General features: G+C 54.0%; 2 protein-coding genes across 2 annotated transcripts in view; both read left to right on the top strand.

Moving 5' to 3' along the window:
• GPR132 (G protein-coupled receptor 132) overlaps nucleotides 1-16,438 on the top strand; it is a 22,344-nt gene extending 5,906 nt beyond the window's left edge. The window contains exons 2-3 of the mRNA XM_023546612.2: nucleotides 5,960-6,072; nucleotides 10,523-16,438. Of these exons, the coding sequence (XP_023402380.2) occupies nucleotides 6,066-6,072; nucleotides 10,523-11,640 (1,125 nt within the window). The 5' untranslated portion in view covers nucleotides 5,960-6,065 and the 3' untranslated portion in view covers nucleotides 11,641-16,438. The remainder of the gene's footprint in view (nucleotides 1-5,959; nucleotides 6,073-10,522) is intronic.
• Nucleotides 12,152-24,231, top strand: LOC135232494 (basic proline-rich protein-like). The gene is made up of 7 exons (XM_064291870.1): nucleotides 12,152-12,323; nucleotides 13,779-13,846; nucleotides 16,415-16,636; nucleotides 16,699-16,816; nucleotides 17,015-17,148; nucleotides 18,573-18,601; nucleotides 23,439-24,231. The coding sequence occupies exons 1-7, from the start codon at nucleotides 12,152-12,154 to the stop codon at nucleotides 24,229-24,231; spliced, it is 1,536 nt and encodes a 511-aa protein (XP_064147940.1).

Genomic DNA, 24,231 nt, shown 5'->3' with positions numbered 1-24,231 from the left:
TGGGGTCCTTCTAGTCTCAGTCAGACCATTAAGACTGGTCTTTTCATGAGAAATTGAGGTCTGCATCCCACTGCTCTCCTGCTCCCCCAGGTTGTAGCCAGGCACCATCTAGTTCTTCTGGTCTCAGGCTGGTGTAGTCTCTGGTTTATGTGGCCCTTTCGGTCTCTTGGGCTCAAAATTACCTTGTGTCTTTGGTGTTTTTCATCCTTCTTTGCTCCAGGTAGGTTGAGACCAATTGATTCACCTTACATGGCAGCTTGCTAGTGTTTAATACTCCAGATGCTACTCTCCAAAGTGGGATGCAGAATGTTTTCTTAATAGATTTTATTATGCCAATTGACCTGGATGTCCCCCGAAACCATGGTCCCCAAACCCCCGCCCCTGCTATACTGGCCTTCGAAGCATTCAGTTTCTTCAGGAAACTTCGCTGCTTTTGGTTTAGTCCAGTTGTGCTGACCTCCCCTGTATTGTGTGTTTTCTTCCCCTTCACCTAAAATAGTTCTTGTCTACTATCTAATTAGTGAAAATCCCTCTCCCTCCCTCCTCCCCCACTCTTGTAACCATCAAAGAATATTTTCTTCTGTGTTTAAACTATTTCTTGAGTTCTTACAGTAGTGTACTTATACAATATTTGTTAAGGCTGTGAATCGTCACAGAAGCAGAATGCCGCGTCTTTCTCTGAGGAGTGAGTGGTGGGTTCAAACCACCGGCCTTTTGGTTAGCAGCCAGTTGGCAGCTGACCGCTTTAACTGCTGCGCCACCAGGGCTTCTCGCTTGCAGCACCCAGGGACATTTTAAAACCTTGAAATGTGTATTTTTAAAGTCTGGAAAGACAAACGGCAAGCTGTTCCCCTACGGATCACTGGGGGGAGCGGGGGTCACTGCTGTGCCGTGTGAGAGCTCCTCCGTGAACGTGGCCTGCCTTTGTCGTCTGGAGAAGGGACAGATGTAGTTAACATTATGTTGAAATGTACTGAACAGTGGCCGGGAGTGTGTGCTAAGGGCAGTGCTGTGACACCTCAAGGAAAGGTGGTGGAGACGAGGGATCCAGGGTCCTTGGGGAGGAAGGGCTGGACTCAGGTGTGTGGTCTGAAGACCCTGATGGACAAGACAGGCAGTGAGAGCGCAGGGCTGGGCAGGAGACTAGGCAACTGCTGTAACCTTTGGGGTGATGACCAGGGTGGCATCCAGGACCACAGGGGTGGTGTGGCTGGAGCCTGGGGTAGTCAGGACTGACCCCTGCCCACCCTGAGGAGCCTCACCCTGACATTAGGGACTGCCCCATCCCAGCTGTGGGGGAGGGGGCAGTGATGGGGATGGCAGCAAGGCCCCTAGGCCCAGGGCTGCCCAGTGGGTGTCCTTTACCTCTGTTTGTGGACCCCGAGGGGCCAGTAAAGAGGAGTGACCAGGTTCTGGTGCACGGCCAGAAGGCTCCCCCATGATCAGGGAGGCCAGCCCACGTGGTGAGCCGCTCCTGCTGCATCCTGACTGAGGACCACCACTTCACAGACCCCTGCTCCCCCCACCCAGGAGAAGGCTGTGTCTGGAGATGGCCCAGCCCCTTTCTGTGGAAGAAATTGAGAAAATCCAGCCACGGCTCCCTAGAGCTGGTGGGGGCAGGATGCTAAGAGGGGGCAGCCTACTGCTGTTCCCCATGGGCCGACGCTATGGCCAGTGCCCCCACTCCACAGGCAGGCAGCCCTGCACCCTCCAGGAGCCCTCCTGCTCGGCTTGCATCCCAGCCCCTGAGGTCTGGGGGAGCTCCGCTCCATGTACCCTCTGGGCACAGACGAAGCGGTGGGAGGAAGGAGGTGGAGGAGGTCAGGTGATGACGGCAATGGGCCCAGATCCGGGAGGTTGCCCTCCAAGGAGCTGCTACTTGAGGCCTGAGCTGGGTCCACCAGGCAGCGGAGGCCAGACAAGGACCCCAGGGCATGGCTGGAGCAAGTGCAGGGCCTGGGGAGCAGTGGGGCTGGGATGGTCCGAGGGCAGCCACCACCATGAGGAGCGACCAAGAGCCAACCAAGGGCCAGGCCCTTTTGCCTGGCTCCTGTGGGGCCCAGCCTGAGGCTCTGCTTCAAGGTGGCCCCATGCTGTGGGTGTCCCAAGGGTAGGCGGGGCTTTCCCCCTGGGCACCGGTCCTGTCCCACAATGGTTCCCCCGGGGCCATCCCAGTGGCTTCTGGCTGTGCTGAGGAACCCAGCGCTGTCAGTCGGAGCCACTTCCCCTGGCTTTTGCATAAGTGGCTGCAAAGACAGTGGGGCGGCTGGGTGGCCAGGACGTCGGGAAGGCGGCCTCCGGGTGGAAGGCGAGTGTCTCCCTGGCTCGGAGACTCACTGTGAGCCCTGACCTGGCGGCCCAGGGGTGTGGCCCAGGGACCCGCTAATCTGCTGTGTATGCCCGGTGTGTGGTGGCCACCACTTTTGTCTGCACAGCCACGTGCCTGTTACTTGGTTTCAAAGTCCCATCTGCAGTCCTAGGAAGGAGAGAGCGGTGGGGCTGGCAGGGAGGAGCTCGGCAGCTGGGCAAGCAATGGGGCAAGGGTGAGCTGGAGTGCCCCCCACCCAGAGCTGCTCCCATGTGGTGACCAGTTGGCTGATGCCCCCTTTGGCCCCAGCTGCTCCCTCCCCACCACCCCAAGCTGTTGGGCCTCCACATCTGGGTGACCCAAGAGGCCTCCATTTCGCAGAGCACGGATCCAGTGCATCGGAGAGATGGCACCGCCACGCGGTCCAGGCTGAGTGGTGCATGAGTGGCCGTACTCCCCATGGCAGAGTCCACACCCAGGTCCACACGGACCCGGCTGCAGATCCGCTGCCAGCGCTGCTCACCCTGCTCACATGCCGTCCAGTCAAGGCTGACTTTTTGGATGTTGCTATCCAGGCCTTTCTTCCGAGGTGCCTCTGGGTAGACTCAAACCTCCAACCTTTCATTTAGCGGCCAATTGTGTTCATCACCCAGAACTCCCTGCTCAGAATGGAAGGGTACCGCAGAGCTCAGGGTCCCCTCTGCCCCTCCACACCACGAGCCCATCGAGGGATACCCAGTTCCAAAGGTGAACGTGGTATCAGAGCTGTCTTCTCTCCTTTCTTTCTGACCTCCATGTCTTTCTTCTCTCCTTTCTTTCTGACCTCCATGTCTTTCTTCTCTCCTTTCTTTCTGACCTCCGCGTCTCACCTTTTAATGTGTTTTCAGGGTATTGTTTAAGAACGCTTCCTCAGCCAGTGAACTTCCTGTCATTACAAGTAAAAGTCTCAAAAAAAAGTCTTAGCTTCCTGTTATTTCCAGTTTTTAGATATACGCTCGAAGAAAAGATGGCCGTGGTGCTAAACGGCTGGTAGCTTGACCCAGGGAGGCCCATGGAGGGTGGGAGCACTTGGCAGGAAGGTCCTCAGCTCTGCTTGGTGTGGGTGCGACTCCAGAGAGCTCCAGGCAGCTGCCCCTGAGGCCCATTGCTCCTTGGAGGGTTTTGGTCTGACCTAGAGCGGCATCAGGTGGCATGGGTGGGGCCTGGACCCTGGCACCTGGCAGAGTCTAGGTCCTCTAGGCCCCAGGACAGAGAAGTACCCGGGCCTGCCTCCTAGCACAGAGTGAACCACAGGCATCTCATGGCTTTGTGTGTGCCATCCTATCTGAGGGTGGATTTTAGAACACTCTTGGTTGATCTGGATGGAGCCTGTGCAAAGGGCGCCATCGTCAGTGACGCCCCAAGTGTGGTCAGGGAAGGAAGCAGAGAGGGAGCACCTGAATGCCCCCCCTCCAATACCCTCCCGGGCACTCAGTGCCCCGGGGATCCGAGCCACCTGCAAATGTCCTTGTCCTTTTACACTGTACACACAAGTGGGGACCCAGCTAACGAGGGCTGCATCTCAGGTCATTATTTCACCAGGAAAGATTCCGCAGAAGGTTTTTACTGGGTCAAGAATTAAGCACATTTAAGATTTTTGGAAGCGTGTTTCAAAATTGTCCCAATTTATGCTCCCATCGTCAGAGTAAGAGTGCCCACTTCCTGACTTTTGCTGGCACTAACAACTAAAGCTCTATCTTTGCCAATCGGATCAGCAAAAATAATCTTTTAGGTGTTCATATTTGCATTTCTTTGATTATAAGTGGAGCTGAGTATTTTTTAATTTTTAGGGTTTTTTTCTTATAATTTTTATTGTGCTTTAAGTGAAAGTTTACAAATCAAGTCAGTCTCCCACACAAAAACCCATATATACCTTGCTACACACTCCCAATTACTCTCCCCCTAATGAGACAGCCTGCTCTCTCCCTCCACTCTCTCTTTTCGTGTCCATTTCGCCAGCTTCTAACCCCCTCCACCCTCTCATCTCCCTCCAGGCAGGAGATGCCAACATAGTCTCAAGTGTCCACCTGATCCAAGAAGCTCATTCCTCACCAGCATCCCTCTCCAACCCATTGTCCAGTCCAATCCATGTCTGAAGAGTTGGCTTCGGGAATGGTTCCTGTCCTGGGGCAACAGGTCTGGGGGCCATGACCACCAGGGTCCTTCCAGTGTCAGTCAGACCATTAAGTCTGGTCTTACGAGAATTTGGTCAGTGGTTCTCTGTTGTGTTCCCTGTCAGGGCAGTCATCAGTTGTAGCCGGGCACCATCTAGTTCTTCTGGTCTCAGGATGATGTAGTCTATGGTTTATGTGGTCCTTTTTGTCTCTTGGGCTCGTAATCACCTTGTGTCCTTGGTGTTCTTCATTCTCCTTTGATCCAGGTGGGTTGAGACCAACCGATGCATCTTAGATGGCTGCTTGCTAGAGTTTAAGACCCCAGATGCCACTCTTCAAAGTGGGATGCAGAATGTTTTCTTAATAGATTTTATTATGCCAATTGACTTAGATGTCCCCTGAAACCGGTCCCCAGACCCCTGCCCCTGCTACGCTGGCCTTTGAAGCATTCAGGTTATTCAGGAAACTTCTTTGCTTTTGGTTTAGTCCGATTGTGCTGATCTCCCCTGTATCGTGTGCTGTCTTTCACGTCACCTAAAGTTGTTTTTATCTACTAATTAGTGGATACCGCTTTCCCATCCTCCCTCCCTCCCCCGTCTTGTAACCACAAAAGAATGTTTACTCCTCAGTTTAAACTGTTTCTCAAGTTCTTATAATAGTGGTCTTGAACAATATTTGTCCTTTTGGAACTGACTGATTTCACTCAGCATAATGCTTTCCAGGTTCCTCCATGTTATGAAATGTTTCACAGATTCCTCACTGTTCTTTATCAATGCATAGTATTCCATTGTGTGAATATACCATAATTTATTTATCCATTCATCCGTCGATGGGCACCTTGGTTGCTTCCATCTTTTTGCTGTTGTAAACAGTGCTGCAGTAAACATGGGTGTGCATATATCTGTTCCTGTAAAGGCTCTTATTTCTCTAGGATATATTCCAAGGAGTGGGATTGCTGGATCGTATGGTAGTTCTATTTCTAACTTTTTAAGGAAGCACCAAATCAATTTCCAAAGTGGTTGTACCATTTGACATTCCCACCAGCAATGTAGAAGTGTTCCGATCTCTCCACAGCCTCTCCAACATTTACTATTTTGTGTTTTTTGGATTAATGCCAGCCTTGTTGAAGTGAGATGAAATCTCATTGTAGTTTTGATCTGCATTTCTCTAATGGCTAGTGATCGTGAACATTTCCTCATGTATCTGTTAGCTATCTGAATGTCTTCTTTAGTGAAGTGTCTATTCATATCTTTTGCTTTAGGGGCTGTTTTTATTTCTTCTGTGAATTATTTGCTCTTTGCCTTTGGCCATTTTTCTGTTAGGTTGTGTTTTGTTGATTTGTAGGAGCTCTTTCTATATTAAGGACCTGCTATTGTATCCCACAGGATTAATAGAAGACTTGGTACATAATTAATGCTTGATAGCCATTTGTCAAATTAATTAATTTGTTGCCTAACCTGAAATCCTTAAAGCAATTCCAACCTCTTTTTTTTTCCAGGTCATTTTAAACTCTGCGAATTAACTTCTCAAAAAGACTGGCAGGACACATGCAGTGCACTGGAGCGCTTATTTTAGAACCACCCTGAAACTGGACCCCCATAAATATGCAAAGTGAGTGACTCCTTTCACCCTAAAGATTCAAAAGGCAGCAGCATTTCCTCACAGGAATTCCTCCTACAATGCACTTGGTCTCATAATGGGGATAATCCCTTCAAAAATGGACACGCAAAAATCATTTCATCAGAATAAAAACTAACTCAGGGACAATAAGGCTTCCACCAGGAATCCGGAACATGTCTATCTCATAATGCTTTTGAAAAATGCTGGAAAAACCCAGGAATGGGAGTGAGGGGACGACTGGTGGTCTCAGGAGTCCATTTGTGTGCTCGTATCACCCCCATTTCTCATGAGGGTCCCAGAGCTGAGCCACAGAGCTGCCACGGGGCCCTGCTACTATACTTTGTCCGGGGTGGGGTGTGTGGCAGTGAGGAGCAGCCGCATCAGCCTCGCCCTTCACGCCTTTGCTCCTGCGGTCCGCTCCCTTCCCTTCTCCTGGGCACTCTGCCCATCCCAGTGGCTCTTTCTTGGTGGTCAGGGTCCACTGTGTGTGCCTATCGGCAGGGAGTGCCTAGGGGGCATGCCCTCACCTGGGCATCCAGGGTGCTGGGGCTTGGCCATGGGAAGGTGAAGACCTGGACACAGCTCGCCCTGGCTGGCTGTGGGTGTCTCGAGCCACTACACCAAGGGATCCAGTCACCACACGTCATGGGCTGGGGAGCAGTGGCCACAGGATGGCCAGACCCTGAGCGGCAGGAAGTGGGAGGTGACCAGAACCCCACAACAGAGGCTGAGTGCTAGGGGACCTCCCACGGAGCCTCACAGCTCTGGTGTATAACCCATGAACAGATCACGGGATGGGGGCTGTGCTGGGGGACCCAGGCAGTGGGGATGCGCTCTGTAGAGCAAACGCTCCCCGGTGAGAGCACCTCCTGCAAAGACAGGGTGCTCACAGGCCTCCCCGAGAACAGCCCCCGTGGCCCTGATTTCTCCACGACCTCTTCCTCACCGGCACATCACAGCCCAGGTGCTCGAGTGCAGAACTGAGAACTGAGATGTCTCGCCGTCTCTAAGTGGGGTGATCAGGAAGGTGCCTGAGGGGCCCAGGATCACACTGCCAGGGACCGACCCCTCCCTCTGCCACTCTGACCTCCTACTAAGAAAGCAGCAGCTCCCTCATGGGCTCTGCTCTGGCCACCGGCCAATGCTGCAACACTGGCTTTTGTGGACGGGCCCTGGGAGGTGGCACACACTGCCCGAGGGATCCCTGGACAGGCGGCCGAAGCCACCCAAGGAGATGCCAGCATCTGGGACATGCTGAGTTTCACCTGCCAGCTGGACGTCCAGGCTGGACGTCAAAGGGGCAGCGGGCATGTGGGTTCCAGAAAGAGGTCAAGGGGCAGAGGCTGGCCATGGGTGGTGCCTACAGTTAGGAGACTGGACGCACCTCCGAGGGTGGTGGCCAGGCACCCCACCCTAATCTGAGGAGCGGACGTGATAAAATGCACGCTGTCTACAAGTGAAGCCGATACTCCCCAGGCCTGTGTTTCCCTGTAACAACCAGGGGCCTTTGAGGACCAAGAGGTCCACATGCTCAGGGGTAATGCCACCTCCAGTGTCATCCCTGAGGCTGGGGCTGGAGGTGCCCTGTGACAAGCCAGCGTGCAGTTAGGGCTGTCCCCTCCCAGGCCAGGTCATAAAGATTGCATTACTGGGTGGACCCAGGCTGGAAAAACCACCATAAAGCACCGTCTGTCCCTTGGACACTGAGCTCGCGTCTGACCACAGCTTCCTGCTGACCTGACGGGGAGCTATAATCAGAGAGAACACTAACCCAGGGGTGCAGCCAGAGAGGGGAGTGCACACTGGCCCCTAGAAATCACGGTGTCTCCCCCGGGGCCAGGACAGTGGTGGTTCAGGGGTAGAATCCTCACCCTTCATGTAGGAGATCTGTGTTTGATTCCTGGCCAATGCACCTTGAGCAAAGCCACCACCCGTCTGTCAGTGAAGGCCTGTGTGTGGCTGGGGTGCTGAACAGGCTTCAGCAGAGCTTCCAGGCTAAGATGGACCAGGAAGAACGGCCTGGTGATCTACTTCTGAAAACCAGCCAATGAAAAAAACCCTGTGGACCACAACCGTGCATCTTCAATGGATCGTGGGGACGGTGCAAGACCAGGCAACGTTTTGTTCCCTTGTGCAACGGGTCGCCATGAGTCAGGGGCCTAAACGATGGCAACCGACGTCACACCTCACCACACATTCAAACATTCCACGGGCCAGGAGCAGAAGGCTGTGCCCAAAGTGGACAAGTCCCAAGATCGTGAAATCAAACCTCGTGAAAATCGAAGTTGAAGACATCTTTGTGCTGTGTTTTCCAGTTTGGGAATTCCTTGCAATGACTGGTGCCCTACATAAAGCAGGTCTTATTACCTGGTAATGCAAACAATTGATATTGTTGTCTTGGGGCTAAGAAGCTCAGCTGAGGAGCCCAGGCTGGGAAAGCTGTGTGTCCCTGTGACATCCTGCATGATGCCAGCGGCCCGGCCACAGAGGACGAGCTCTGGCGCCAAGAGATGTCAGGTGCTGGTGCACAGGGATGTGGTGGGGAGGGAATTGAGGGTCTAGGAGGCCCCAGATGTGGGGACCGCCTGGGACGTGTTGGGGCTCTTGTCTGGCGTCGGCTCATTGACAGGGAGAGTGGGGTGAATGCCGGCTGGCAGGCAGCTTTGAGGGCACCAAGAGAGCCACGGGGTCCCGATCCTGGGGGCTGCCCAGGACCAGCTGCCAGTAATGCCCATGGGGCTCTGAGGGAGCCGGTCAGACTACGGTTCCCAGGGCTTTGGGCATGTGGCTCTGCGAACTCGCTCCTTTCTCCTCCTCAGGAACACCTGGAGGGTACGGTGTGGTGCTCCACAGGTGAGGAGGCTGCAGGTCTGGGCTGTGGGCATCAGGTCTGTGTCCCCAGCTCACAGCTTCGAGTGACTCCACTCGCTGTAGGATGGGGCAGTGCCACTGGCTTTGGACGAAGGGCAGTTGGGACAGAGTGGGCGCAGTGTCCCGACTCCTGCCAGCCGAGGACACGGACGGACATGGAACGGGACTGAGCCACCTTGGTAACCAGCCTGCTGGGGGACTGCCCTGAAAGCCCTCCTGCCACAAACCACCCCAACCCCAGTTAAGCACCTGAGGCACTGTTGCCAACGCTTGGAGGAGCTCACGAGAGGGTAAAAAAGACCAAGGCCAGGGGCCAAGCAGGAGGCGAAGGCAGGCGGCAAGGGGTCACCAGCGCGCTGTGGAGACGCGTGCCCACGTTGGGCAGTGGGGAGGCCTCGAGGAATTGGTGGCTCCCTGGTCCCAGGAGCCCTATAGCCTAGAGGTTTTCTAGCTGCCTTGGACTTTCTGCTGAGTTTACACAGTGGTGGCTATCCTGTGTGTACTGAGCATTCGAAATAACAACAACAACAATAATAGCTGTAACTCGAGTGTTAAAAATAAAAGAACATGACAGAATAACTGGACGATAATAGCAAAAAAGCTAGATTTGAGTTAACAGCCTTCAGAGGTCCTTGTATGCTCAAGAAGGTAATGGTTTTGATTAATGTTAGATTTTATTAAATATGCAGGTTAGAATTTCTAAGGTAATCTCTAAAACCAAACAACCAAACTCATTGCCTTCGAGTTGGTTCCGACTCATAGTGACGCTATAGGACTGAGTAGAACTGCTCCATGGGGTTTTCCAGGCTGTAGTCTTTATGGACGCAGACTGCCACATCTTGACACAGACAGAAGTGTCAATTCACCAGGAAAATAGAACCATTTTTAACTCGTATGCACTCATTAACAACAGCTCAAATATATAAAGCAAACTTAGAAGTACAAGAAGTGGATAAACCCACCCTACATGTTCATCGCCTTTCCCAGTAATTGATAGCTCAAGCAGACAAAAAGGAGGTAAGCTTAGAGATTAGGAGGAGACAGTGCCCAAGCTGCGTCCAAAGGACAAGCTGGGGGTGGGATGGGGTAGAAGCATCACAGGCCCTGGAAGAGGGTAGAGGGAGCACCTAACTCTAGACTGTTGAGAATGGTGGACAGAAGAGCACCCACTCAACAAGAGGATAAACATTCTCTTTAGAGATTTGCGGTTGGGTTCACCATTCCTCTCTCCGTTGCCTTCACCAACCCCAAATCATCAGGAGCATCAGGTTGAGCGTGGGCTTAAGTGGTGCCCAAAAGGTCAAGGTGAAGCACTCTGCAGTCGCCATCATAGAAGCAACATTCTTGAAAACTGACCTCGATGAGTTGCAAAGACTTATATAGCACTGCCTGTGTTCTCCATCCATGATGGCTTGGCTTGGAAATCAATAATCAAACAGTCACTTTAAAAACCCACCTGGAAATTTTTAAAACATCTGGTGTCTCTAGTTTGAATCTTCTCTCTTATCACTGTAGTCCCTTCCAGCTGATTTCCAGGGACCCCATCCTCACTTTTGTTTCTGTTTTGCAGGAAACACCACCCTGCTAGCCATCCCTCAGGCTTCCTCGGGCCTCCTGGCCAAGTACTGCAACAAGTCATTCTTCGAGGAGAGCCAAAAGGAGAGCCAAGTGCTCCTGGTGGTGGTGTACAGCACGGTGTGTGCAGTGGGTCTCCCAGCCAACTGCCTGACGGCGTGGCTGACGCTACTGCAGGCCCTGCAGGGCAACGTGCTGGCCGTCTACCTGTTCTGCCTGGCGCTCTGCGAGCTGCTCTACCTCAGCACTCTGCCACTCTGGGTCATCTACATCCAGAACCAGCACCGCTGGACGCTAGGCCTGCAGGCCTGCAAGGTGACTGCCTACGTCTTCTTCTGTAACATATATATCAGTGTCCTCTTCCTGTGCTGCGTCTCCTGTGACCGCTTCATGGCGGTGGTGTACGCGCTGGAGAGCCGAGGCCACCGCCACCAGAAGACTGCCATATTCATCTCGGCATCTGTCTTCATCCTCGTGGGGCTTGTCCACTACCCAGTGTTTGAGATGGAGCAGCAGCAGGGCACCTGCTTCGAGGCACTGCCAACGGACGGCAGGATTGCCCGGTACCACTACTTGAGATTTGCTGCTGGGTTTGCCATACCTCTCTCCATCATCGCCTTCACCAACCACCGAATCATAAGGAGCATCAGGCTGAGCGTGGGCTTGAATGCCACCCAAAAGGCCAAGGTGAAGTACTCTGTGGCTGCCATTGTCCTCATCTTCCTGGTCTGCTTTGCTCCCTATCACCTGGTGCTCCTCATCAAAGCCATCGCCTTCTCCTACTATGGAGGGGACACAGACACCCTATGTGCCTTCGAAGCCAGCCTGTACAAGGTGTCCACGGTGTTCCTGTGCTTGTCCACAGCCAACAGCGTGGCTGACCCAATCATCTACGTGCTGGCTACCGACCATTCCAGGCAAGAAGTGTCCCGAATCCACAAGGAATGGAAAGTGTGGGCCACAAAGACGGACCTCAGCAAGCTCATGTACTCCAAGGACTTGGAGGAGGCCAAGTCTCCCCCTGTGCTCGTGTGCTGCTGTGAGTACCCCAGGTCTGTTCATCCACCAGGGCCCCCACGCTCCCTAGAGCGGCTGAGCGAGGAATCCTGCTAAGCCCTGTGTACCTGCAGAGAGGATGGCGGGAGCCGGAGTTGGGGGAACAGCAGCGGGGGCTCCCCTTCCACCGAGTTCACCAGCACAGCATCTGTGGCTCTGGCCTCGGAGATCTTTCTAGAAAGCCTGCCACTGTTTTCTCATTCCAGAGCCATTCCCTCCATAAGCCTCCGCCCCTCAGGGCTCCCATACCCCAGGCTGTCCACGGGCACAGATGCCCACAGGGAAGAGGTTTTGTGCCAAGGGCAACGGTGGTGCTTCCAGGACGCCAGGGAGCTGGTGAGAGCGTGGGAGGCAGCAGGGCCTCTCCTCACAGTCTTCAGACTGGTGAGCCCACGCCCAGTGATTAGTGAGCAACGGGGGCTTTGGCAGGGGCCCTAGGTCTGCCTGGCACTGTGGGCAGATGGCAGCATCCCCACATGGGGCAGGTGCCAGGCCAGCCTCCAGTGATAACTTCATTTTCTGTGCTTTTGTGCAAGCGTTGTGTGAGAGATTGGGCCTTTGCCTTGGAATGTCAGAGCAAACGGTGCTGGGAGTGACCTGCACCATCGCAGAGCCCGGTCACAGTAGGACTGCCCAGGACCCAGCAGATGCCAGGAGCCCACCGCCGGGGCCCTCGGTGCTGAGCAAGGCTGATGCCTCAGGCTGCTGTGGGACCCTTCGAGGGAGCCGTGTGCCCACCCGTAGGGAATCCCAGACAGTCATGTTGGAAACGTTGTCCACTGGAAATGTGTGGAGGGGTCTGACCGGGTGGCTTGGAATCCCTTCAATTTGGGACATCCCAGCTTCACTGTTGGCGAGAAGCCAGCCAAAGGCTCTGAACTGAGCAAATCAGGAGCAAGCAGTGACCCTCGCCCCCTGCCTGTCCCGTCCTCCCCACAAACCTCTGACTCGTGTGGAATCAGGTCTGCCCCCAGAAACAGCCCGGAGCCAGATCCCAGCTCGGAATGAGGCTGGGCTAGGCCAGGACACATGGCTGCCTTGTCTTCCTCATCTGTAAGATGGGACCTACCTCACTGCATCATATCCTGGCTGACCCTCCTCCCCACCTGCTACCACTGCCCCGGATGCTTCACAAACACACACATGGCTGGCCGGCTGCCCACTGTGGATGGAAGAGGGGGCCAGCTACCATCCTAGCACATTTCAAGTATCTGTTCCAGCCAGAAGCAGGCAGGGCTGTTGTGTTCTTCCTGTGAGGCAGCATCACTCTGCATTGTCAACGAAGTCCAGAAAATACACGTTAGAAATAAAGACACAAATGCATGTCAGCGCCAGCTCCCTTTTAATGTGAAACAATGTGGTTTTACCTTTCCAAGTAAAGGTTTCCTCTATGGCTCTCTGGGGGCCGAGCCCTGAGAGGGGTGCCCGAGGCTGCCACAGGAGGGGATGGACTGGGTCCTGGGGGTGGTGTGGAATGTCCACGCAGCCAGGCTGGGGTGGGAGCAAAATGTCAGACAGGTCATTCAGTATTCCAACCGAGTGTGACTTCCCTGTGGCTGCCGTGACAAAGTACCACAAACTGGAGCCTTAAGACAGCACAGTTTATTCTCTCACAGTTCTGGAGGCGAGAAGCCCAAAATCAAGGTGTCAGCAGGGTTGGTTCCTGCCGAAGCTCTGAGGGACAGCCTGTTCCAGGCCTCTCTCCCAGCTTCCGGTGGCTGCCGGCATTCCTTGGCTGGTGGCCACATCACCTGGATCTCTGCCTCCGTCGTCATGTGGCCGTCTGCTTTGGGTGTCTGACTCTTTGTCCTCTCTTCTTCTTCCAAGAATGCTTGTCACTGGGTTTAGAGCCCACCCTACAACCCAAATGACTTCATCTCTAGATATTTATCTTGGTTCAGAGCCCACCCTACAACCCGAAAGACTTCATCTCCAGATCTTGACCTCGATCACACCTGCAGTGGCCTCATTTCCAAAAAGGTCCCATTCTCAAGTTCCAGGGGTTAGGACACAGATGTATCTTTCTGGGACCCACCGTTCAGTCCATTATAAATAGCAGGGATGAATCAAAGCTGTGTCCCCCACACAGAGTGAAGAGGGAGTGGAGTCCAGGAAAGCTCAGCCCTCCTGGACAAACAGTCCCCAGACTGACCCCCAGCCCAGGCTCGTTCCACACCTGCCTGCTGTCCACTCAGCCCTGCCCAAGACAGCACTTCTGCCGGCAAACGAGGCCGAGGAGGTCCTGCTGCAGGCCCAGGCCCAGGTGCGGGTGCCCAGAAGACAAGTCTCTGCGGCAGCGTCAGGCACCACTGTGTCCCAGCCTCCTTGATTCTTGCTGTTGTTAGTTGCCGTCGAGTAGATTCTACCTCACTGTGACCCCACGTGTGCAGAGTAGAACTGCTCCATAGGGTTTTCAAGGCTGCGGCCTTTTGGAAGCAGATTGCCAGGCCTTCCTTCTGAGTTGCCTCCGGGTGACTTTGAACCACCAACCTTTCAGCTAGTAGTGCTTAACCCTTTGCGTCACCCAGGGGAGCCTGTTCTGTGGGCTGCTAAAATCTGCTTTTTCTCAGTACCTGTGCTTGGCAGCCCCGTGGCACTTCCCTGGCAGTTTTTGGAAAAGTTCAAGCCCGGGACCCACTGTTTGTGAGCCCATGGGCCTTCCTCTAGTGAACCCCTGCCCCCCAGAATCTGCAGTTAGTGCTAGGAACCTTTTCGTCTATGCGTCACCTGACCTGGGGTTTGGCATTTTGTCCTCCAGTTTCAGTGGCGGAAATGAAGCTGGCACATTGGTCTCCTAGGGCCGCTATAGCAAAACACCCCAAGCTGGGAGGCTTATAAGAACAGAAATGTATTCTCTCACGGTTCTGGAGGCTGGGAGTCTGAATCCAGGGTGCTGTAGGGCCATACTCTCTCTGTCTGCTCCAGTCCTTGTGTCTTCCAGCCCCTGTGGCCTCGGCTCCTTGACTTGCAGCTACGGGGTAACTCCATCCTCCATGGATGTCCTTCTGTCTGTGTCTGTCTGTGTCTCTTCTTCTCTGTTATAAGGACATAAGGATGAGATGAAAGCCCACACCACTCATGTTCACTGATAACATCCTCAAAGACCCTATTTCTAAACAGCCCACTTCACAGTTCCCAGGACTAGAACTTGAACATACACTTTTGGAGGACATGATTCCACAACAGACGGAGCTCCTATTAAGGGCTAGGGTGCCTTTGAGCAGACAGAGGGGCAATGTGAGGGGCGTCCCTGTTTCCCCGCAGGAGGGGGGGTCCTTGCTTGCCCACTGGAGGGGGGATCCCTGTTTCTGCACTGGAGGGAGCCCCGTTTCCCCACTGGGGCCATGTGAGGGGTGTCCCTGTTGCCCCACAGGAGGGGGGGTCCTTACTTCCCCACTGGAGGGGGGATCCCTGTTTCTGCACTGGAGGGGGCCCCATTTCCCCACTGAGTGAGTTATCTAGGGCTGCCATAACAAAGACCCCAAACTGGTGTCTTAAAACAGGAATTTATTCTCCCACAGTTCTGGAAGCCCAAAGTCCAAAACCAATGTGTTCACAGAGCGGTTCTTCCTCTAAAGACTCTAGGGAAGAGCTCATCCTTTCCTCTTCCAGCTTCTGGTGTCCTCACTTGTCCCCGCCCAGGCCACATTCCTCCCTGTGGTCCCTCCACTGCTTGCAGGGGTGCTTACAGGGTGGGTCCGGGCCGCCTGGCCTCAGCTCGGCCCCTTGGGCTTGGCTTGGGCCTGCCCCACTGCCCTCACTGCCAGGCCAGGCTGTCGCCCACCCACCTCTCTCTAGCCAGCAGCAAAAGTGGCCCCAGAGGTCTCCTGGGCTTGAGGGGGGGAGTCAGGAACAAGGGTGAGCCCAGTGTCCTGGGCAGGGTGTCAGACCAGCAGCCCCTTCTCAAGGCTGCTTGGGCCTGGCTGGGTTCACTGTCCCCCAGCCCCTCCAGTGGCTGTAGTCACCCCTTTCTGCTCGTTTCTGGAAGCTGGGGGCCTGTCTCCAGGGTGACAAGGCTGGCCCTGGTCTTGCTGGACATCACAAGTGCCTGTCCCCAAGTCCCCCCACTGGCCGGTCCTGGGGGTCAGGCAGCCCTCCTGGACAGGGCCCAAACCTCCAGCAGGTCTGTCCACCCTGGGGCCTGAGAAGCAGCCCATGACAACACAAGCCCAGAGCCAGGGCCTCCCATCCCGCAGCCACCACGCTGCGTGTGCGCCCTCCCACCAGTGTTTTAGAGGAGGAAAGGCCAGCTCTGTGCCAGGGGCTCCGTGGACGCCAGTCATGCAATTTTAATTCCATCACCTGCGCAGGCAGGTGGTGTAGTGTTTAAGTGTTGTGGCTGCTAACCAAAGGGTCGGCGGTTCGAATCCGACAGGCGCTCCTTGGAAACTCTCTGCACTAATTCTACTCTGTCTTGTAGGGTCGCTATGAGTCGGAATCCACTCCATGGCAGTGGGTTTGGTTTGGTCTTTTTTGTGTGTGTGTGCAGCCAGGTGGAGAGTGGCTGGACGGGGCCAGGTAAGGCGGGGCCGGGCGCGGGGGGCCAGGTGGTGCAGGTGAGGTCAGGGCTGGACAAAGCCGAGACTAGGTGGAGCCAGCGCCTCTCCCTGCCTCAGTTTGCTCATCTGTAGGTTGGGAATGACAACGTACCTGCCCCATAAGGTTGTTGCGCGGTTGAGAAAATGTAGCCCCCCACTCATCACCGTTCCTGACGCGGAGTGAGTGTCCCGTAGTGGAGTTAGGTAGTAGTCTCCTGTCCACACCTGCGCGTCCCCCAGCCTCAGCCAGGCTGGAGCCCCCAGTCGGTGAACGTCTCGGGGCCCTTGTTAAGAGTCCGCTGTTCCCAGCGCCGCCCCTAGAGGGCGCCACCTCCCTGCGGGCGAGTTCAACTCCCCTGCGCGCCGCCTCCTCGCGGCCACCAGGGGGCAGCACGCCCCGAAGCCGAGTCCGCCATGGAAGCGCGCAGGCTGGGGAGCCGCGCCCACCGCCTCGCCCACCACCTCGCCCGGGCTGCGTGGCCCGTGCACACCTGGGCCCTTGGCACGTTCTCCAGGTGAGGAAGCAGGGGGCCATACAGAAAGGCATGCGGAGCCGGGCCCACTGCCGACCCTGCAGCCCCTGAGCCTAAAGCGGCTCCGAAAGGAGGGAGGCGCGGTGGCCTGGCGACGTCTGCGCGGACGGGACGGTGACGTTGGTCCTCGGCGAGAATCCGGAGAAGCTGCGGGGGTGGCGGGTGGGGGTGGGAGGTGGGGGGTAGGTGGGGGGGTGGGGTGGGAGTGGGGGGGTGGGGTGGGAGTGGGGGGTGGGGTGGGAGGTGGGGGTGGGGTGGGAGGTGGGGGTGGGGTGGGAGGTGGGGGTAGATAGTGGGTGGGGTGGGGGTGGGGGTGGGTGGGGGGCGGGCATCAGTGCTGCAATCCCCCACACATCTCAGCGAGCCCTCCGGGCCGCTCCTCTGGCCTTGGGAGGGGTCGGGTGGAGACCCGCAGACCAGAGCCCTCTGTGGACCCGGGTCCGGAGCAGACCCAGGCCCCTGTGGCCCCGACAGCCCTTGAAGGCTTGGCAGAGGTGCACTGGTGGTGGTGACCGAGGCGGTGGCAGCAGGGAAGCCCCCCTAGGAGGCACCTAGCCAGCGGCGCTTCAGCCGCCCACAACCACCCCCATAAGCAGGCGCCTAAGTCCAGACCGTGCTCCCTGTGCAAACCTCTTTCAGACATGTCCAGACCCCCTTCCTTAGAGACCGCAGCCCCCACACCCCTACAGGGACGGTCTGAGCCCAGGGTGCAGGTCTGTCCCGTTGCTGGTGCTGATGATGCTGGTCACTTGGCTAGGATGGAGCCAGCCAAGGTTCCCCTCTAAAGTTAACTAGTATTTTGTACTCATTAATTAATAAGTACATACTGAGTAGCTTGTGGGGAGAGAAACTGAGGCATCCCCTGTGAGGTAGGGTTTTCCCTCTCACGTGTGCACGTTCATGTGTTTGTATTTGTGTAGGTGTGGGCCTGCGGATTTCTGTTGCAGCCAAGGGGTTACTGTCCCTGACTCTGAGCACTTCCTTACTTCCTGGCTCCGGCCATCTCTCCAAGGAGCCCTGGTTCCTTTTAGGAGAAGCAGTGGTGAGAAAACAAGATCTAGGCCCCAGAGGCGCCCATTGCTAACAGGATAACGTTGTTTCCAGAGCTGGGAAATGTATGTATGTATACACCTGCACACGTACTCACACGCAGGGCAGTGGTAGAATTCTCACCCTCCTTGAGGGAGACCAGGGTTCAGTTCCTGGCCGAGGTATCTCACATGCAGCCGCTGCCCCTCTGTCCGTGGAGGCTTGCGTGTTGGCATGATGCTGAAAAGATTCCAGTTCAGCTTCTAGAGTAGGGTGGGCTGGGAAGAAAGGCTTGGTGATCTACTTCTGAAAAGCGGCCGGTGAAAACGCTCTGGATCCCAGGGGCCTGACCCACAACTGATCATGGAGGTGGCACAGGACTGGGCGGCATTTCATTCCTTTCTGTACGGGCCTGCGGTGAGTCGGGCCGTCTCAACAGCAACTAACCATGACATTCATACACACACATCTGTATCTATTTCTATAGTTACCTATATGCAAAACTATGAATTTGTAGTGATAGCTCCAGCTTCAGTCCAACTGTTCTAGCCAGCCCCTTTCCTTGTTTGCAGCCCCCCCTTCCAACAGAGATGAACCTAGCACTTTTGTTCTCAATGTATTTACGTATTCGCTCAGCCTTTTCTCCCCTCTGGCCTTGAAGCCAAAGGCCCAGCCCTGCCTCCCCTTCTAGGCTAAAAAAGGGAAGGAGGAAAGAGGAAGCTAGGTGTTAAGAATGGAAAGGTCAGATTTTACCCTACTTGTAAGCTAGCAGATGCACCTGCCACGGTTTCATGGATATTGGCGGAAGACACGAAACTCCGGGATCAGAGACAAAGATCTTCATTACAGCATGAGCTTCGTGTTCACTTTGGTTCCCCTTTTCCCCCAGGTCCCAGGGGACAATGTAGAGTGGCTCAGGTGGGGAACCCTGAGCTTAGTAATCTCCAGTCTGTCAAAGGGACTGCCAGCAAACTTGCAGTCCCTGGGTGTACAAACGGCTAATGCACTTGGCTGCTAACCAAAAGGCCGAGGATTCGAGTCTACCCAGAGGCACCTCGGAAAAAAGACCTGGCAATCTACTTTGGAAGAATCAGCCACTGAAAGCCCTGTGGAGCACTGTCTACTCTGATGCACGTGGAGTTACCAGGAGTCAGAGCCAACTCAACGGCAACGGGCACTGGGCTGGCCAACTTGCCGGGTCTCTGCCCCAGAGGGGAACATTCTCCTCATCCTGGACAGCGTCTGCATCAGTCGTCTGCCTGGAGGGAGACTCTCTCTCTGTCTTCCAAGGTTACTCTTTTCAGGGAAGTTTGTACAGCAGATAACCTGCTGTACAAACTTCCCTGAAGAGAGAGCTGATGCCTCTGCTCGGAAGAGAACTGCCCCTCAACACTGAGTATATGTTTCTTAGTTTTTATGTGAAAATAGCATACCCTGTGTGTGTGACTGCAATTTGCTTTTCCTAGTCCTTCTTGTCAATAATAAGACTTGAGACCCACTCATGCTGGTATGAATAGATCGGATTCTTTTAAAATGCTGCACAGGAGTCCGCAGTTCATTTGGCCATTCCCTATTGACAGACATTTAATTTAGTTCCCTGTTTCTTAGTTACTAACTACCAGTCCTGCAGTGAGTATCCTTGAACTGACTGCCCCGGGCACATAGGTGTGCTTCTAGTAGATACAGAGATGATTTTCTGGGTCCTGATAGATCAATTTTTAAATAGTTTTTTTTATAACAGTTTTAGATTTACAAAAAAAATTGATAAAATAGTATAGAGCATTACCATATACCCCAGACCCAGTTTCCCCTATTATGAACATCTTACATAAGTGTGGTACGTTTGTCACAGCCAGTGACACATTTTCACTAACTAAAGTCCGTACTTTGTTTAGGTTTCCTTCATTTTTCTCTAACATCCTTTTTCTGGTCCAGGACCCCATCCAGGACACCACATTACATCTAGCTGTCTTATCTACCTGGCACTTCTTGACTGTGATGATTTCCCAGACTTTCCTTGTTTTTGATGACCTTGACAGTTTTGAAGAGTACTGGTAGGTATTTTGTAGGATGTCCCTCTATTTGATATTTTTCTTATGATTAGACTGGGCTTATGGGTTTTTGGGAGGAAGATCACGGAATAAAATGCCCTTCTCATCACATCGTATCAAGTACTTAGTATCAACATGACTTACCACTGTTGATGTTGGCCTTGATCGCTTGGCTGAAGTAGCGGTTGTCAGGTTTCTTCACTGTAAATTTACCCCTTCTTCCCCCTTTCCACGCTGTCCTCTTTGGAGGGAAGTTACTCTGTGCAGCCCATACTTAAGGCATGGGGAGTGATGTTTCCCTCTCCCTGAGGGCAGAGTGTCTACATAAGTTATCTGGAATTCTGCACAGGACAGTTGGCTCTTCTCACCTATTTATTCAATCATTTTATTATATCATTATGGACTCATGAATATTTGCTTTATACTTTTGGTTATAATCCAATAATACTTTAATTTTGTCGCGTCACTTGTTCCAGCTTTGGTCAGTGGAAGGTCTTTTAGTTGATGCCTGTATCACTTGACATACCCGCAGCAATGTGTTTTATTTTTTTGAACACTTCCTTGCTTTCTGGCACTACAAGATGAGCATCTTGTATGTTCCTTGCCCCAGTTCTAGAATCAGCCATTTTTCAAGGAGCCCTGATTCCTTTTATTGGAGAACAGTATTAGAAACCAAGATCCGGGGTGCTTTGGGTCATGAGTTATCAGCTTGACTTTTGACTTCAAGAGGGACTGCAGTCTAAATTCAGCCACATAGGCAGTCAAGCCTGCCTATGTGACAGAACCCCAATAAAAATTCTGGACACCAAGGCTCGGGTGAGTTTCCCTGATTAGCAACACTCTGTGCATATTGTCACACACTGCTACCAGGAAAAGCAGTGCTGTCCTTGGCTCCACCGGGAGAGAACAACTAGAAGCCCTGCACTTGGAGCTTTCCTGGACTCTCCCCCATGTGTCTCTTCCCTTGGGTGATTTTAATTTGTATCCTTTCACTGTAATAAACCGTAACTGAGTATAACAGCTTTCAGCGTTTTGAACCCTAGCCAATTATTGAATCTGACAGTAGTGTTGGTGACCCCCAAACCTGCAACTGGTGTCAGAAGTTAGAGTGTCCGTGTGGACTGTTTCCTAACTTTGTGCTTGTACATTTAATTTGCTTATTATTTTGTCATGAATGGGTGTTGGATTTTTGCCTTTTCTGTGCCTATTGAAATTTTACTTTTTTGCTTCATTCTGTTAATGGGGTGGATTATGTTGGTTGATTTTGGAATGTTAAATCCATTTTGCATTCCTGGAATAAAACCAGCTTGGTTGTTGTCTTACGCTGGGGTCTCTAGAGAAGCACAGCCAGTGTGTGTGTGTGTGTGTGTGTGTACACACACATTAAAAAAAAAAAAACCTCATCGCAGTCAAGTCGATTCTGACTCATAGTGACCCTATAGGACAGAGTAGAACTGCCCCATAGGGTTTCTAAGGAGCACCTAGTGGATTCGAACTGCCGACCTTCTGGTTAGCAGCTATAGCTCTTAACCACTATACTACCAGTATTTCAAGTGAAAGAACCCCTGAGTAGGGACTTGAACCCTGAATCCTCAGATTAAAAGTGTGATGCTCTACCGATGAGCTACCCAGGCCCCTTACATATATAGAGAGAGAGAGAAGGAGGAAGGTGGGGAGGGTGGGAGATAGACAAAGACACAGGGAGATTTATCTCAAGGAAGTGCCCAGGCAGTTGTAGAGGCTGGAAAGTCCCAAGTCCGTGGATCAGGCATCAGGCTGGAGGCTTATTCTGACTCACATAGCTGCAGGGGCCGGCAACCCTAAGGTCAGCAGGTCAGATGGCAAGCTGTTGGCTCACATGTTTCAGAGGCTGACAAATCCCAAGGTTGGCAGGTAAGCTGCTGGCTGGTCTCAAGGACTGGAGGTCAGATGATGACAAACTGGATGCAGGATCCAGAACAAGCAAAAGCCACCGAGCTTTGCCAGAAAGTCCATATATACTGGATGCAGGCCACACCCCTGAGAAACTTCCTTTCAACTGACTGGCTGCTCATAGCAGATCTCGTCATGGAAGTGATTACGTCATTACGTAGCTGCCAAAACACATCACAGCTGCCAAATCTCTGGGAATCATGGCTCAGCCACGTTGACTTAATCTTAACCATCACAGTTATCTTTTCTATACATCACTGCATTTGATTCACTCATGTTTTGTTTTGAATTTTAAAGTTTATGTTCATGAGAGTTCATGGAACTTTTCTTTCTTACATCCTAGCGACAGTTACGGTGACCTTGTAAAACAGGCTGCGTAGTGTCCTCTTTCTCTGGAAGACTTTGTATAAGACTGATGTTATTTTCCACATTTGGATTTTTTTTTTTTAATAGACTTTTATTCTCCTTGTCATCAGTTTTCATGAATCCATTGATAATAGTTATTTAAAAATCTAACACCAATACTTGGGTCACCTATGGATTTATTTTTTACAATCTTTTTTTTTTTTCTGTCACTTTTTGGTGTTGTGTCCTGGCATGCCAGCTAATTTTCTATTGAATGTTGGACATTTTGAATGAAAAAGAGTAGAGGTTCTGGCAGATACATTACTCCAGAGAGTGCTTTTGATCTTTGTCAAGGTGATACGTGGAAAATGGCATCCTAGCATAGCTTAACTTGCATTGCTCTCATTCTGAGTGGGGCTGAGCATCTTTTCAGCTGTTTAAGAACATTTCTATTTTCTTTGCTCGGAGCTGTATGTTAATATTCTTTTCCCATTTTCCATTGGTTTATTGATCTACTTCTCATTTGCAGGTGTCTGTATATAAAGGCAATTAACCCTTTGAGATATAGCTAAGAATGTTTTTTCTCCACGAATCTTTTCACTTTATTTTTGACATGCACACATTTCAATTTTCTAGTAGATACATTTATCCAGGTACCATCATCTTTTACCAGGAGTCGTGCCAAAAAACAAAAAAATCAAACTTGTTGCAGCTGAGTTGATTGTAACTCATAGCTACCCCGTACACAGGACAGAGGAGAACCGCCCCATACACAGGACAGAGGAGAACCGCTCCATATATAGGACAGAAAAGAACCACCCCATACACAGGACAGAGGAGAACCGCCCCGTACACAGGACAGAGGAGAACCGCCCCGTACACAGGACAGAGGAGAACCGCCCCGTACACAGGACAGAGGAGAACCGCCCCGTACACAGGACAGAGGAGAACCGCCCCGTACACAGGACAGAGTAGCCCCGTACACAGGACAGAGGAGAACCGCCCCGTACACAGGACAGAGGAGAACCGCCCCGTACACAGGACAGAGAACTGCCCCGTACACAGACAGAGGAGAACCACTCCATATATAGGACAGAAAAGAACCACCCCATACACAGGACAGAGGAGAGCCGCCCCGTACACAGGACAGAGGAGAACCGCCCCATAGTTTCCAACCAGCTGCTGGTGGATTCTAACTGCCGCCCTTTTGGTTAGCAACCGAGCTCTTAACCACTGCGCCACCAGGGCTACAGTGGCTCCTGGGCCTACAGCTCCCTGGCCCCCGGCCCCTCAACTCCCTGGCCCCCGGCCCCTCAACTCCCTGGCCCCCAGACTCCCCGTCCCCCTGGCCTACAGCCCCCCGACTCCGTGGCCTACGGCCTCCCCGACTTCCCAGCCCCCTGACTCCCCGGCCCCCCCGCCTATAGCCCCCCGACTCCCCAGCCCCCTGACTCCCTGGCCTACAGCCCCCCGACTCCCCGGCCTACGGCCCCCCGACTCCCCTTCCCCCCGGCCTACGGCCCCCCAGCTCCCTGGCCCCCCGACTCCCCTGCCTATGGCTCCCCGACTCCCCGGCCCCCCCGACTCCCCCGCCTACGGTCCCCCGGCTCCCCGACTCCCTGGCCTACGGTCCCCCGATTCCCCGACCTCCCGACTCCCCGGCCTATGGCTCCCCAACTCCCCGGCCTACGGCTCCCCGGCCCCCCCGACTTCCTGGCCTACGGTCCCCCGACTCCCCGGCCCCCCGGCCTACGGTCCCCCGACTCCCCGGCCCCCCGGCCTACGGTCCCCCGATTCCCCGGCCCCCCCCCCGGCTCCCCGGCCCCCCGACTCCCCGACCTACGGCCCCCTGACTCCCCGGCCTACGGTCCCCCGATTCCCCGGCCCCCCCCCGACTCCCCGGCTCCCCGACTTCCTGGCCTACGGTCCCCCGATTTCCCGGCCCCCCGACTCCCCGGCCTACGGCCCCCCGACTCCCTGACCTACTGTCCCCCGATTCCCCGGCCCCCCGACTCCCCGCCCTACGGCCCCCCGACTCCCCGGCCCCCCGGCCTACGGTCCCCCGATTCCCCGGCCCCCCGGCTCCCGGGCCCCCCGACTCCCCGGCCTACGGCCCCCGACTCCCTGGCCTACGGTCCCCCGATTCCCCGGCCCCCCCGGCTCCCGGGCCCCCGACTCCCCGGCCTACGGCCCCCGACTCCCTGGCCTATGGCCCCCTGA

This window comes from Loxodonta africana, chromosome 10, assembly GCF_030014295.1.
Source record: "Loxodonta africana isolate mLoxAfr1 chromosome 10, mLoxAfr1.hap2, whole genome shotgun sequence".
Classification (NCBI taxonomy): domain Eukaryota; kingdom Metazoa; phylum Chordata; class Mammalia; order Proboscidea; family Elephantidae; genus Loxodonta; species Loxodonta africana.
The sequence above is the reverse complement of the archived record's forward strand: the minus strand, read 5'-3'. Positions and strand labels throughout refer to the sequence as shown.